Here is a 15369-nt window from a genome sequence, read left to right as displayed (position 1 = left end):
CAACTTATACCCCTCTACCGTGACCTTTGACGATGCAGCGACGCATCTCGCGATAAATCGAGGCGCTACGACACCCGATGGAGAACTGACGAAAATTCCAGGCCCGAACTATCGGGAAATCGAACGCTCGCACTCCGAATCCAAACCACCGACTGGAGGCAATGGGAAGACAATGACGAGATACAAAGGATGCGAAAGGGAAATGTCGGAGGACGTCTCTGTTGAACAAAAGTACCGTTTACGGCCAGTGTAGCCGAGTGACTGGTCGCTCCAGCCTTGTTGGAAGCCGAGCACGTGTACTCTCCCGCGTGTCTCGCGGCCACGGATTCGATGCTGAGGATGCTATTCTTTCGCGTGGTTGCCAGGATGTTTATGTCCGAACGATCACGGCCGATCGGCTCGCCGTTCAACGCCCAGCTGATCTCGATCGGCAAGTCGCCCTTGAGAATAGCACACACCACGGAAATCGAGTCGCCCCAATTTGCTGGCTCCTCGGCGATCACAAACGGAGCTATCTGCGGCGCGACTGCAAACGATTACATCACCAGTTTTGTCTCCTCGCGAATAAACGGCAAGACGAGTCCTACGAGTTACTCCGACACCTTTCGTTGATCGCGAAGACGAAGGATGGGATCGAGGCGAGCGAAGGAACCGACGAAGGAGTGGCGTACGGGTGTTTGTGTTCGTTTAGGGTGTCTACAGTAGGTACCGTTGACTGTCAACGCCGTCGAATAGCTGGTTGCGCCGGCTGCGTTCGAAGCAACGCAAGTGTACGTGCCCGCGTGACTAGGACTGGCCGAGTCTATGGACAGTAGACTGTTCCTTTTGGTGGTAGTCACGGATATCCGGTGAGTCCCGTCGATAGGCATTTCGTTCAGAGCCCAGCTGATCTCGAGAGGGGTATCCCCGTTGACTACGGTGCAGACAGCCGATACGGAATCGCCCCAGTTCACAGCCCTATCGGCCATTTCGAATGGAGCGATGCGCGGCGGTACTGTCGACGTGACAAGAACGCCATGGATAGCACGACACGTGTCGGTACGACGTTAAACGGGGACCGCGTGCACGCGACTATTGGACGGGGATGTATCGTCGGATGTCGGACACCTAAAGAAAGTTCCGCTACTCGGGACTCGGGAGTGGAATCTGAGAAAACGAAATAGTCGTTGGACGCGTTACACCTTCACCCTCAGTGGCGCGAATCGTCGCATACCCCCGCTGTTTTACACGGTCGACCAACCACCCGATCGTTCCAAGCTAACCAAAGCGTACCGTTCACTGAAAGAACCGACGTGTGAGCAGCGGATCCTGCTGCGTTGGTCGCGGTGCACTTATACTCGCCCGCGTGTCTTGCGGCTACCGAGTCTATCGTCAGGGTGCTGATCCGTTTACTACCTCTGGTCACAACGATGTCAGGAGTGTCGTAACTGTGGTCGCCGGACACGCGTCCAACATCGATAGGCCTACCGTTCAGCGACCACACGATCCTCAACGGCAAGTCGCCTTTGATCACGGCGCACTGAACGGTGGCCATCTCTCCCGCGTTGGCGGCCTCGTCACCGAACGCGAAAGGCGCCAATTGCGGCGCGACTGCAAGATCGAAAACAGCTTTGAATCTCGCGCGTGGACCCATGGAGACGAGTCTCCCGAACGTCGCCTTCGGTGCATATCTGGCGAACCCTTCGCGCGTGTACAGCGAAGAGAAACTCACAGGTTCCGACGTCAATCATGACCTCTATTTTTTCCTTCGCGTCTCTCCATTGCGGATCTACCTATCCGTTTACGATACCGAAGAGGAGGGGCGGTTTCGCACCGTTTGCTACGCGAACGACGCGCCTGGAGCTGTCGGATGGCGGGGAATCGAGTGACCATGGAATAAATAAAAAAAAAATCGGCTGCTTACGGGATCAGGGATAGAGGGGACGTAAAAGAACGTTATCAAAGAACTGTAAAGAAAAAGCAATACGGAACATGTGAAGAAGAAACACGGTCCATCGTCTCGCCGCATCCGCGAGATGGACCGTGTCCTTACCTGCCGTCGTCGCTGACGATAATCTTACCTTCCGTTTGTACGCACGGATCGACAATCGCGCTCGCGTTCGATCATCGGCACGACGACGGCAGTAGCCTTCGATAAAGATTATACACTATGAAGATTACTGCGAAAAACAAGAAGTTACGAGAGAGAATACTGAAATTAGACAAAGCGATCGAAAAACGCACCGACCGATCTTCCGAGGCTGTCAGTCGTCTACAAATCAGAATCTCATTCAAGACCGTCGGTACGTTTTTTGTTTGTTTTTTTTTTTTTTTTAACAAACCGCGGCACAATCGCAAAGTAATAAATTCGTGTACGAGGGGGGTACCGTTGACCGAGAGTACGGCGGTGTGACTGTCAGATCCAGCGGCATTGGTCGCGATGCACTTGTATCTTCCGGCGTGCCTCGCCACCACGCTGTCGATGCTCAAGAAGCTGACCCTCTTATTAGTTATGATATTAACGTCCGGTCTGCTCGAGTCTATCGGGGTGTCGTCGAACGTCCATGTCAAGACCACGGGGAAGTCGCCCTTGACGATCGTGCATGAAACCGACAGCATCTCGCCGGAGTTGAGGGGATCGTCGCCGAAAGAGAACTGGAGGATCTGTGGCGCGACTGCGCGATCGACGCACGTACCAAAGGATGCGACGTGAGAAAGAACGAAGGGGAATCGATCGAGAAAGGGTTGATTCGATCGGTATCGAGAATCTGGTGTATTGTTTCGGACGAGAACCTCCGATCGCAGCCACGCGTGCTCACAGATCCGAGCGTCGATCGTACGAAAGGATCTCGGTTCTTCGCGAGTCGGACGAAGGCGAGGGAGACGAGGGAACTGATCTTGGAGGACCATCGAGAGAGATGAGTATGGGCCAGGAATAGAAGTTAAAGATCGCTACTGTGATAAGAGGAATCGCGATAGGCAAAGATGACGGTTAAACGAGGAAACAACTAGATATCTCTACGTATGTACCGTTTACGGTTAGCTGAGCCGAATGCGTCGTGGCGCCGGCGCGATTCGACGCGGAACAAGTATAATCCCCGGCGTGTCTTGCCGCGACCGACTCGATAGTCAGAACGCTATTTTTCTTGTTAGTGCTCGCGATGACGACATCGGATCCATGGCGGCTGTCGATCGGGGTCCCGTTAAAGGCCCACGATATCTCGAGAGGCTGATCGCCTTTGGTCACGGTGCAAGTCACGGAGATAAGTTCGGCCCAGCTGGCGGGCTCGTCCCCGAAAGTGAAGGGTAGTATTTGAGGGGCGACTGGAAACAACGACTAGAAGAGTCGAGACGAAAAGGAAAGGGCGTCGAGTCGCGAACGACGCTTCTACCGATCTTGGCTATTCTACACGGTCCTGCGAGTGAGCAACGATGGGGTTGGTATGGCGACGAAGATGCGGCTCGTGTAGGATTTCCACGAGCAAAGATCACCGATGCCGAATACGGACCAACGGCAATTTAACTAGATTCTAAAGTCGGAACTACCGGTGCCGATAATCTTTGCATACGAAACCCGCGACAGAGGAAGAAACGTTTCTTGGAAATCGTGGGGCTGGGAAGTGTCAGGGATAATTCGCGATGATGAAGGAATTGTACATGTGAAGAGGAGCGAAGGAGATCGAAGAGGGAATCGTACCGTTCACCGTTAAGATTGCTGATCGACTGACGGAACCGGCGATATTCGATGCGGAGCAGGCGTAATCACCGGCGTGTCTCGCAGATACGCCGTCGATGCTAAGGGTGCTCAGGTGTTTGCTGATTCTCGTAATCGTGATACTAGCGTCTTTCGACGTGTCGATCGGCACGCCGTTGAATGCCCACGATATATCCATGGGCATGTCGCCCTTCAAGATCGAACAAGGCACGGACACGGAGTCTCCCGAGTTGGCGACCTCGGCATTGAAAGCGATCGGTAGAAGCTGCGGGCCGACTGTAGTCATCGTACGTTAGAATCGAGTCCTGTGTTTCTCATAGCGCCGCGTTATCGTCCCTTCTAACGTGCACGGTTCGCAACTCGAAATATCTCGTGCGAACGACTCGAACGTTGACGGAAACGTTGGAATTCTCGTTGGGGGACGTTCAGGTTAGGACACGAGAGGGATCGCTACTGTGCTCTTTGTCGGGATTGTGCAGAAACGTAACGAAACGAAAAATAGAAAGCAAAACGAATAAAGAAAAAGTTGTGTATTCCGTAGGAACGGAGCATAGTCCCGAACCATTGACGGTGAGCGTGGTCGAGTGGGACGCCGTTCCAGCCGCGTTTTCAGCGGTGCAAACGTACTCCCCCGCGTGTCTCGCGGTGATGATCGAGATCATGAGCATGCTAACGCGATCCGCGACCTTCTTCGCAAGTACGCCGGACGAACCGCCCATCTCTTCTCCGGGATAGCTCCAACGTATGTTCAAAGGCAGGTCACCGGTCGGTACGATACACTGCAGATTAGCGAACTCTCCGGCGTTCATGGGTAGCTTCGTGAACGAGAACTGCTGTATCGTGGGCGGCACTGAGGGTGGAGGATCGATGTATGGACGTATGATGACGGGTCGCGAGCGTATGTGTGTTAGAGATGAGCTTAACGATATAGATAACGACAACGCTCTCTTAAAAAAAGAAACGAAAGGGAAAAAAAAGGGAAAAAAAAATATTGATCTCCATTGATCTCCGCGGAAATAGTCGATGACTCGGCAAACTCATCTCTAACGTATGTATGTACGTGAACATGAACGTGTCGTAACGTCGCGTGGTCCTGTAATCGTCGATAGGCTGGCTGCGTCGATTTCGTAATTGTAATTGAATCACGATAAATAAGAATTTGACTACGCGGATAAAGAAGCTACGCAGCCAACCCATAGGCTGGTAATATTTATGTACAGAGACACGGTACTCCGTCGTGCAGCGGTTGCTACGAGTGGTGGACGCGCGAAGAGAGAACAATTCTGACAATAATGCACCAGATTTCTTACGGTCGATCGTCGGCCACCGCCATACCAACTTCCAACGTTCCAAACGGAAGCGCTCGTGCCTCATTTTTTTCGAGACGTTATCACGCAATTGCGATCAACTGTTCGTGAAATCTGCAACGGGGTCGTCATCCGTGTGCGTGTCCGCGTCCGTGTCCGTTTCGCATTCGCGGATTCTCAAGATCCGATTTACCGAGTACACGTGTTTACGTACGATTCGCGAGACTCGCATTCGACAGGATCTAACCGTCGATGTAACCTATCGACACCGTCGAAAGTAGCCAAGTTTTGCTGAAAGAATCGTTATATCTGCGATAGAACGTTGAACGCCAATCGCTGAATACCTGTAAATAATGTTTTACGCACAGAATTCCGTTGCCGATACGTTTCGCGCCGAATAATCCGCGTTTCATTGAAAAGGAGTATCTCCGTAACGAGCTATAATTCGATGGAAAAAGTGTTCGATCCGCACTGAAAATCGACAATTTTTTCAGAAAAATTTACCTTCGAAATGATTCTTTACGATGGACAAAAATTACGTATACCGTTATCGTAACGGGACTCGATTTTATCGACTTTAATTGAAAAGAATAGTTGAAAAAAGTATGTCCCTTATTTATCAATCGTTCCGCAATTCTGTCAAATTCGATCGAAAACGTTGGACAAATCGCCGAAGTTTCTCGAAAGAGGGATCGAGTAAAAAATCTTCTCGCTTACCCATAACTTGGACTTCGAGCGTTCCTCTCGCGCTGTAGCCTTGCGCGTTGCGTGCCACGCAGGTGTACGTAGCCTGGTCGCTCATTCTCTCGACGTTCTCGATGATAAGAGTGCCATTGGGAAAGACCTTCTGTTTCCTGTTGATCGGCAGAACTCTCGTATCGCGTTCCCATACGATGCTTTCGATCGGATATCCGGCGACGGGACAGGTCACGCGAAGAGTCTCGCCAGCGACGATAGCCTTTTTGTCCATGTGGCGAATGAATGGCAGACCGTAAACGTTGAGACGAGCCGAGTGTTCCGCGGATCCAACCTGTAATCATCGAAAAAACGTCGTTTGTTGCGCGCGTTCTCGTTTCTTTATTACGTCCAAGCAAAAAATAAAAGCTGGCAGCGGACGCGACTTTCTTACCTTCGACGCGGCGATACATTTGTAGAGTCCACCGTCGTTGGTATGAATGCTGGAGATGTTCAGGTGAGAAACCACGTCGCCGTTCACCGTAACGTACTGTCCTACTTGAAGCCTTTCGGTGTTGGATAGCCGTTTGCCATCGAGTTCCCAGGTGATCTCAGGAGTCGGATTTCCACTGGCTACACACTTCAAGAACATGCTCGGTCCGGGTTGAAGAGTCTCCTCGGCGAAGGCCTGACGGATTTGCGGGGGTTCGACTGTGGGTGTGGAAACGTTTCATCTTAATTAATTAGGTCCCTACTCCGAAAAGCCGGAGGCCACGACTGTTCTCGAGTTGTTCAACTTACATCTGCCGCCGAGTTTGAGTTCAGCCGTTGCTTGGGCGCTTTCCTGGTCGTTCCTGACGAAGCACTGATACATTCCCTTGTCTTCCTTCTTGACGCTCTCGATCCTGAGCACGGGTTCCTCCAGTCCAAGGGGCTTGCCATCCTTCAGCCAAGAGATCGTTTTAATGGGGTTTCCTCGAACGTTGCAGGTGAAGGTGGCCGGTCTACCGAAGTCGATGGTCTGGGTGCTAGGCTCGATTTCCGCGGACAATGGGGCTGTCACCGTTAGGACGGTTTCCACGCTCTCGCCGCCGACGGAGTTGTTCACGATGCAAAGATACTTTCCGGAGTCCTCGACGCGAGCCTCGCGGATGATCAGGGTTCCGCTAACCTGGCGAACGCGATCGTTCAGCTGGACCGGTTGACGACGGGACGAGCCTTCGATGAATTTGTACCATCTGAAACGACAGGATGAAAAGAATTGTTTTGCGAGTCGGACGCCGGAACGAAGACGGCTTCGTACCGAATCGATCCCAGTGGAAAATGAAAAGCTCGCGCGAAACGAAGCCAATAGAAATGTCTTTCTCGCTCGATGCGAGCCATTCGATCCGTTCCGCTCGCGAAAAACGAGGACACGTCAACCTGGATCGATTTCTATTCGCTTCGTTTCCCACGTTGGTTTCGTTTCCTTCTTTCGTATATATGTATTAGGGTGATCCTTGCGGCACTGGGTTGCGTTATTAAAATTTTAGCGATTTCACGAGTCGAAACGTAACAAATTGAAAGAAGGATCACCCTAACGTATGTGCAGGGCTTTGGGCGTCTCTGGTCGCGGGCTTCTGTCTCTACTGTCGGCTCATTAGCGCGTGTCTCGCAGACTTAATCAGAAAGAAGGAGAGTTTCAGCGCAGCTGGAACGTACAGCGGTCGTAAAAGCAGAGCAGGGAGGAGGAGGGAGGAGAGGAGGCTGGCAGCGGCAACTTCGTCGCGACCGAAAAGAAAAAATTCGCATGAAAAGCACCGCACCCGAGCACGCGTACAACGACGAGCGTCGCTTCCGCGAGACGCGGGCTGCGCGACACCTCCCCAGATAACCGTAACGAGTTGGATATCGATCAAACTCGTTGCTCGGATTCACGGTCAGGTGTCATACCCGCCGTTGTTACCGAGGTCGATCGCTGAGACCAAGAAAACTTATCGGAATGAAACGAACTAGCGAACTTAAGAAAACGTTACTCGAAGACGGTAGACTGACGTTAAGGACGTTCGCGTTGAAATGAAAACAAACTTTCGCACACTTTTTTCCTATTGTGTGCGACGTACATGTAACGAACGGTCCCGCAAACGTTGCCATTTAGATGAAAGTCGGGAACCGAATGGTACCGTGGAACGGACGTTGGTGAATGAGCGATAGGGGCGACGATGGTGCAGCGGCTGGACGACGCGACGTACGCGAATCACGAATATTTCTGGCGAGCGAAAGAAACAGAAGGTATACGGGGAGAGTGAAAAACGCGAACGGATGAACGAAGACACGAAGGCGGCGAGGACTTACCAGCCAGATATCGTGGGACTTATCGGAGGTGTGCAGGTGCAGGGCAACATTGTTCACCCCATTGATCGGGTGACACCCTCTCGGACCACCCGGATCAGCACCGAGGCTACCGAAGGAGAAGAGGGCCCGCATCCTTTTCGGAGTCGCGCTTCGGTCACCTATCTCCAGTTGGCACTGAAAACCAACACGTTCGATTGGCCCCGGATACGGAATAGACACTTTCCTGTCGCTTCTCAACTCTACGAATCGTTTGTTTGCTCTCTTGCCCGTTTCTTTCAACCCGTAACGATTTGTTATCTCTAGAGATCAACGTTGAATCGCGCTTAAATCGAGAAGACGACTGACGAGACCAAATTACAATAAAAAAATTCGACCTAATTCGTCGTTCTTCGATTATCTACACCCTCCTGCCGTTTTTATGGATCGTTGACGAGAGCAGCGGGCGTCGGGATCTTCGTTTCTCCGCTCACATTTTTCGACAGGGGCCACCCTGTCACCTCGTTTCCACTGTATTCGTACATTTGGTAATTTATTTTACGTTTTGTTCCCGTTCGCCTTTCATTTTTCTCGTCTGTTCGCCTTTGTCAAACGTCCAACTTGTCGGATTTTGCGGTACCGCCACCCGATTCGGGGTAGAGGGTAAGGATGGAACGCTTCGAAAATAGGATCCGTGCTCTGCGGAGCAAGACAAACGACCAAACAAAAGAAAAAAAAGAGAGAAGCTATACGGAACTTTTGTGTACCTAAAGATCGGGGCAGGAAAGCCTTGTGCCGCACACGCCAGCGCCAGAGACTCGCCCTCTACCCCGCGGTACTTATTAAGGCCGTCTCCAGTCCCTTTTGGGGCAGTACGACCGGACGGTTCTGGAAGGATACCATTTATTGCCCGGGATATCGAACTCGTATTTTCCATTTTATCTTTTTTTTGTTTTTTTTTTTTGTTTTAGAAGTTATCGTTAATTAGAGTCGGTTTTGTTAATTTATCGATCGTTGCAAAGGTTTCTACGCGACGAAGGGGTTCCTAGCGCGCAGCTTTTCAGCAGACTGAGTATTTTCATGCGGCTGATACGAGATAAAAGGTCGCGAGTAATAGAACTACGATCGTTGCTCGCATGGGACCCCCTCGCCGCGGAAAGTCAAATACGGAATTACGTACCTCGTCGTCCTTCCTGTTGGTCAGCATTCCGAGTCGATCACGCTAATACATCGCATGCGATTTACTTACCTGAGAAAAAGTTCGAGCCTCCTCGATCAATCGGTCCATCGGAACGTAAAGATATCAACTGATTCGACTCATCGACGACGACGACGACGACAACGAGGGTACCGAGGAACGACGGGTGAACGAAGGGGTGTCTACCTTGTCAGGGGCACCGGGAATGCCTGGAGCGCGTGATTCAACGCGACATCCCGACCTCTAGCAGCCAAAACCACCTCCCTTTCGAATTTCTTGCCCGACGACCGCGGTCCTATCTTGGTCGTACCCTCTGAAACGCGATCGTTGCGTCTCGAGAACAAGCGGGTTCGTTAGGTCGCGAGTGTACCTTGTCACTGGGACAGGAAATCCCTGAGTCGAGCAATCCAGGGCCACCACCATCGTCCTTCGAACGTAGACGAGTTTCCCACCCTCGTAACGTTCACCGGCGATGCGTGGCGGGACGTTACCCGTCGGTTCTGTGAACAGTACCCCGAGGAAACCGCCACGCGTGGCTCGTGATATTCGAGGAGGAAACGATCCGGAAAACGACCGAATACTCCATCAGGATCGCCACCGCCCGAGGCAACCATCGACCCCTTTGTTTCTCTATCGTACTATCCCGTACCTGAACATGGGCGCCGGGAAACCTTGAACAGGACACGGTAGGCCCACCATTAGATCAACTAGAACGTCCCTCTTCAGACCATTGACATCCTTGTCCCGCACGTTTGGACGTACGCTACCCCGTGGCTCTGCAATACCGTAAAATGCCAGGATGGGGAAACGTTTTGTCGTCGTTGTCGAACGCGTCGTCGATTCGCGAGTTGGAAACTGGTGTTTAATATCCGCGAAGGTCGACGAGTGTACGAGGCTCGTTTCCGAGAAGAAAGCAGCGAAGATAAAGACCGACGGAATCTGATGAGGCGTAATAGGAAACGCGTCGCGACGCTATCGTACGTTGCTCACCTGTTTTGAGGCGGAGGACTGGCCTGAGCCTCGCAGAGCAACGTCGAAGCTTGGCCCTGGACAGTAGTCAATTCGTCGAGTTTCGATCGAGGCGGCAATCGAGGAGGACTACCACCTACCGGTTCTAGAAAACGAGAAAAGATTCACGCGCTGATCGACCGATCGATATCTTCGCGTGACTCTCGCGATCTCGGTCGTTGCGTGCGGAACGACAAGTGTAACTCGGCCAAGCAAGTGAAACCGTTCCAGGTGTACGGTCCATCGGGCTGAAGTCAAAGGAACGACCCCGAAGATAATCGCGGGATGCGTCGGAAGGCCCTTTTCAGTTGCTCGTCCAAGCGTACCTGAAGATCGGCAATGGATGCGCTTGAGCTTGACACAGCATGGCCATGGCTTTTTGCGACGGTAGCGAGAACACTGTTATTTTAGCCGTGGGTGGTACTTTGGGTGCCGCGCCACTGACCGGCTCTGGATAGAGAAACGACAACTCGAATGTACCCTGTCTTCGAGAAAGATGGACGATAAATATGTACCTAAAAGCTGGAAGAGGGTGCCCCTGCGCCGGGCAAAGCATCGTTACAGGAGTTCCGAAATGGCTGGCGAGAACGTCGTACTTGGCAGTGGACGCGACTCTAGGCTTGGCACCGTTCACAGGCTCTACAGAATCGCCAAATGAAATGTAATTCACGTATCGACGAAACATCGATGAACGTTCACTGACCTAAACGAGGGAGCAGGGAACGCCTGGGCATCGCAGAGCAAGCTGATTTCGGCTTCGTTCGCCACGTCGAAGGTATTGCTTTTCGCAGACTTCGGGAACTTTGGAGACACCTGACCCGCCGGCTCTGACATTCACAAGATGCAAGCTGTTATTGTAATACGTGTTTCCGAGCACCGCGTACTTGCCCTGCGAGTAGAGAGCGCCACCGCCACTGTATCCTTTTCAACCGATTTTTGTCCGCGAAGGCTACGTTACCTGTGAGTCGGGGGTGGCGACGCCTGAGCGGAACACGTGATCGCGACCGAGGTACTCGCGGCTCTGACGTAGCTGACGCTTTTCGCGTCGCTCTGAAAAGCGGGCGCCTTGGATCCAACCGGTTCTATGTCGAAAAAACGCGATACAGGAGTGAGTCTAGCTACACGAACCGTATTCTCTGTGATTTACCTGAACATCGGAACTGGGAACCCTTGTGCGGGACAAAGTAGCGCCGACGAACGTCCCGCGGCGCGCGCGAACGAGTTGACGCGATCATCGCTCGAGAATTTCGGTCCCTTCGCTCCCAATGGTTCTACCAACGCGAACGTAACGATTACGCACAGTTTCGCTCGGAGGAGCTCTCGACGAATGGCAAAAAGAACGCCGAAGGGTCGTTGGAACAGAGCTCCTCCGAACGCGAAGATTCGTTCGCTGGATGCGGTAAATGAACTAAAGACGATCGATAACGGGGAACGGTCGTCGTCTTGGGTACCTGAACGCTGGTACCGGGTGACCCTGCGCTTGGCACTGCACCGCGAATCCCATCGAGATTTTGGTCTTCTGCCATCGTTTTGCGTCGCCAGAAACGGAGGGCGCCTTGCTTCCTACCGGTTCTTTGTCACAAAAAGAAATGAACAGCGTGAAACGTCTACCGCGAGCGAGCTTCGACCGAGAGAAGAGAATCGCGAGTTTACCTGAACGTTGGAACAGGGTAGGCCTGCCCTTGGCAGAGGATTACGATGTGCGTACCGGTGTGCCTCTCCATGAGGCTCCCCTTTTCGCCGAGAATCGAGGGTGCTTTGCTACCGACCGGTTCTATCGAGCAAAGAAACGTGCCCTTTGTCAGGCAACGACTTCGAACGTTTTACCTATAGTTGGGTACAGGATATCCCTGAGCAGGACACGTCATCACCACGCTGGTACGCGTGCTCTGTTCTTTCCAACCGCGTTTCATTTCGCCGATCAATGCAGGGGCTTTGCTACCGATGGGTTCTAACGGTCACAAAAAGAAAACGGAAAATCACGCTTGAAATTCAAGGAACGTTTACCTAAAACTGGGCACGGGATAACCCTGAGCAGGACAAAACAAGACGACCGTTGACTCGCGTCTCCTTTCTTTCCAGCCACCCTTCAAGTCACCTGTCAACGCTGGCGCTTTGCTTCCGACCGGTTCTATACGAATAACGATTAAGAACGAAAATTCAGGGTAGGCAGATGCAAGCCTCGACCGACGAATGTTTACCTAAAGGCGGGCACAGGATGTCCCTGGGCTGGGCACGACAAAGCGCCACTGGACTTGGCTCTCTTCTTCAGCCAACCCCCTTTCAACTCGCTCGTGAATGCCGGAGCCTTCGTTCCAATCGGTTCTGCGGAAGTTCGCGTGGGCATGCGATCAAGATACGTGTGCGACATTACGTTAGACACTTTGTTACGCTTTATCGCCGGTAGTAGTAAATTTAAATTTCGTAAACGACATCGTCTCGATTCTGGTTAAAATTCATGCGTGTCGACCGACGATAAAGCGTTAAGATGTTAGTAGACACCTCGTTGCCAGACCAAGTGAGAGTACGACCGGAAAAGAAATACAATGACAGATACTGTTTTAGTCACGGTATTCGATGGAGAAACATATCGATTAGAAGACGCATCGCAGCGACATTGGTGCATCGTCGTATTTAGTTACATTCCTCTAAGAATCGTACGTTTACCTAAACGAGGGCACGGGATAACCCTGCGCTGGACAAAATACCACGACGCTGGACGTCGATCCGGCCTCCAATATTATCCCTTTAACGATCCCCATCAACGCTGGCGCTTTGCTCCCGACTGGCTCTGATCACACGCAAAACAAAAGCTGTCAACGAGATGATGATGTCTCGCGATTCGCGCAGTTCTTACGGTTACGTAATTTCTTCGATGGAACAGAGGACCCCCAATTTACAAACGGAGCAATGAAACGAAGCGCCGTTGGTGGAGAAAGCGACCGACGAACAATCGAATCCAGGGAGATCTGGAACGCTTTCTCTCTGCGGTCGATAAGTACCCGACCGATGCGTCTTTTTAATTATCGCTTGTGGCTTTTTACCTATAGGAGGGGACAGGATATCCTTGCGCCGGACACGGCAGCACGCCGCTGGTCCCCGTTGCCTTTTCCAGCCACACGCCCTTCACGTCTCCCGTGAACGCCGGTGCTTTGCTGCCGACCGGTTCTAACAATGCACACACACGCGACGAATGGGGTGAAATTAATTGTTCTACTTTGGACGTCAGAAGTGAGGATGTCGGCAAACGACGGGACGAGGGTAACAAAAAAGAAGGCCAAGGCAACGTAATGGAAACAAATTGGACCGATAAGTGCCGCTTAGTTCCCAACGATTGGAGAACAATGCTGTGCCACTCCGACCAAACTTGCGACGAAGGTCTTCGCGTTTAAAGGATCGAACGGATCGCGCGAGTCGTCGTATCGGGATTAACCCACGGCGGTCTAATTACATAAATTGTCCACCTCTGTTATTTTTGTTGTTGTCAAAGGACAGATGTATAATAGAGGTAAACAAATTATGTGGTCCACTTGGTATACTATCGCGTCCATTTTAACGGGACAAAGGACCAGCGGTAAGTGTCGTGCCGGGCAACCGTCTTCGGATTCGCGACCGCCGAGAATGAAATACGAAGGAAGAGAAAGCTCGAGGTAATTCGAGAGGGAGGAAAAAACAGTTACCTAAACGAAGGCACAGGGTACCCTTGCGCGGGGCAAGAGAGGACGACACTGGAGGCCCCTTTGTTCTCCATCCAGCCACCCTTTAAATTGCCCGTCAACGTTGGCGCTTTGCTGCCGACCGGCTCTAATGAATCACACAAAGACAACAGGGGCATGCTGTGAACCTGATGCTCTTTGATTAACGCCCAACGATTAAAATGCGGTTGTATACCTATAGGTTGGAACTGGGAACCCCTGCGCGGGACAGAACAGGGTGAGATCTTCCACGACGACGCGATCGTACCAGGACTTCTTCGCGTCACTCGAGAACTTTGGCTTCTTCGTGGAGACCGGCTCTGTCGTAAGATTAGCGAACCAGGGATATGAAGTCCACCCTCGAACCACGAGACCGTTCTACCGGACTAACTGTATCGTATTACCGAACACGATACTCGCGAGGAGGCAAGATTCGCACCCGTCCGACACCGCTTAATGGACTTAAGGGAATCATTGTCCCGCGAATAGGGATCTTCTTTGAAGTAAAAACTGAGCTGTTAGTTTCGATGTCGTTCATACTCGAACGAACCTCATCGCCGGTCGGAGAATGCGAAGCAAACCGCGCGACAATGATTCGAGTTGCACGGTAACCGATGCCTTTCAATGGGTAATTTAGTACCTGGTTACGGGAACAGGATGCCCCTGGGCATTGCACGGCATGCTCGCTTCCGACCCCTCTCCACGGAGGAAGAAGAACGACTTAACGTCTCCCAGAAAAGCGGGCGCTTTGATCCCCACAGGCTCTAAGCAGGGGAATAACGAAGTCACGCGGAATGCCGTTAAAATTAATCGACGTCGTTGCCGTAGCCCCTCGGACAGGGTTCCCCTGCGAACTTTTTAATCGACCGAGTATCCGCAACGTTCCGATATTCCGTACCCTTTCGCTCCCGGAAACTACTGTAAACGCTCGATCGAGTCGAGTCAATCGGTTTCGTACCTATGCACAGGAGAAGGATGGCCCTGGGCATTGCACGGCAAACTCACGTCCATGTTTGCTCTTCGTACCAACAGAGATATTTTGGCGTCCCCGGCAAAGGCTGGCGCCTTGCTTCCCACCGGCTCTAAACAACATTTCACGCCCGATTATTCTGGAATGCAACTTCCCGTTCACTCGGGACACGAGAACAGGAGTAGTTAGTTCCCGAAACGACAACGACCGTTAACTAATTCCGACGGGATCGGTGTTTACTTTGACACGGGATTTAATCGATAACCGATACGGCGAATCCTTTACCTAGTGGTGGGCACAGGGCTTCCCTGCGCGGCACAAAATATGGAGATGGGCTGATCCTCGGATCGTCTGATCGTCCGGCTCAGATCGTCCGTCGTCAATCGTGGCGACCTTGCTCCGATCGGCTCTGAAATCGATCGTATCGTCGTTCGATCGTCGCTCTTTGGAACCCGCGCGTCGGATTTACCTGGTCGTTGGCACGGGGAATCCCTGAGCGCTGCACGCGAGCA

The 15369-nt window shown here is 52.1% G+C and overlaps 1 protein-coding gene across 12 annotated transcripts in view; it reads right to left on the bottom strand.

Annotated features, from left to right (window-relative positions):
* The window catches only part of LOC128877554 (cell adhesion molecule Dscam2), a 53871-nt gene that overhangs the window by 17583 nt on the left and 20919 nt on the right, over nt 1–15369 (bottom strand). For 8 of the 12 annotated variants that reach the window (XM_054124948.1, XM_054124946.1, XM_054124942.1 and 5 more), the window contains 5 exons: nt 9834–9960; nt 6478–6914; nt 6131–6387; nt 5719–6031; nt 1273–1590 (listed from right to left, as the gene is read on the bottom strand). In XM_054124948.1, the coding sequence (XP_053980923.1) occupies nt 1273–1590; nt 5719–6031; nt 6131–6387; nt 6478–6914; nt 9834–9960 (1452 nt within the window). Of the gene's footprint in view, nt 1–1272; nt 1591–5718; nt 6032–6130; nt 6388–6477; nt 6915–9833; nt 9961–11339; nt 11464–14845; nt 14970–15142; nt 15247–15369 lie in introns of those variants that run through there. The other 4 variants (XM_054124950.1, XM_054124951.1, XM_054124953.1 and 1 more) reach the window with 3 other exon arrangements.

This window comes from Hylaeus volcanicus, chromosome 5, assembly GCF_026283585.1.
Source record: "Hylaeus volcanicus isolate JK05 chromosome 5, UHH_iyHylVolc1.0_haploid, whole genome shotgun sequence".
NCBI lineage: Eukaryota > Metazoa > Arthropoda > Insecta > Hymenoptera > Colletidae > Hylaeus > Hylaeus volcanicus.
Note: the sequence above shows the minus strand (reverse complement) of the source record. Positions and strands in the feature narration are given on the sequence as shown.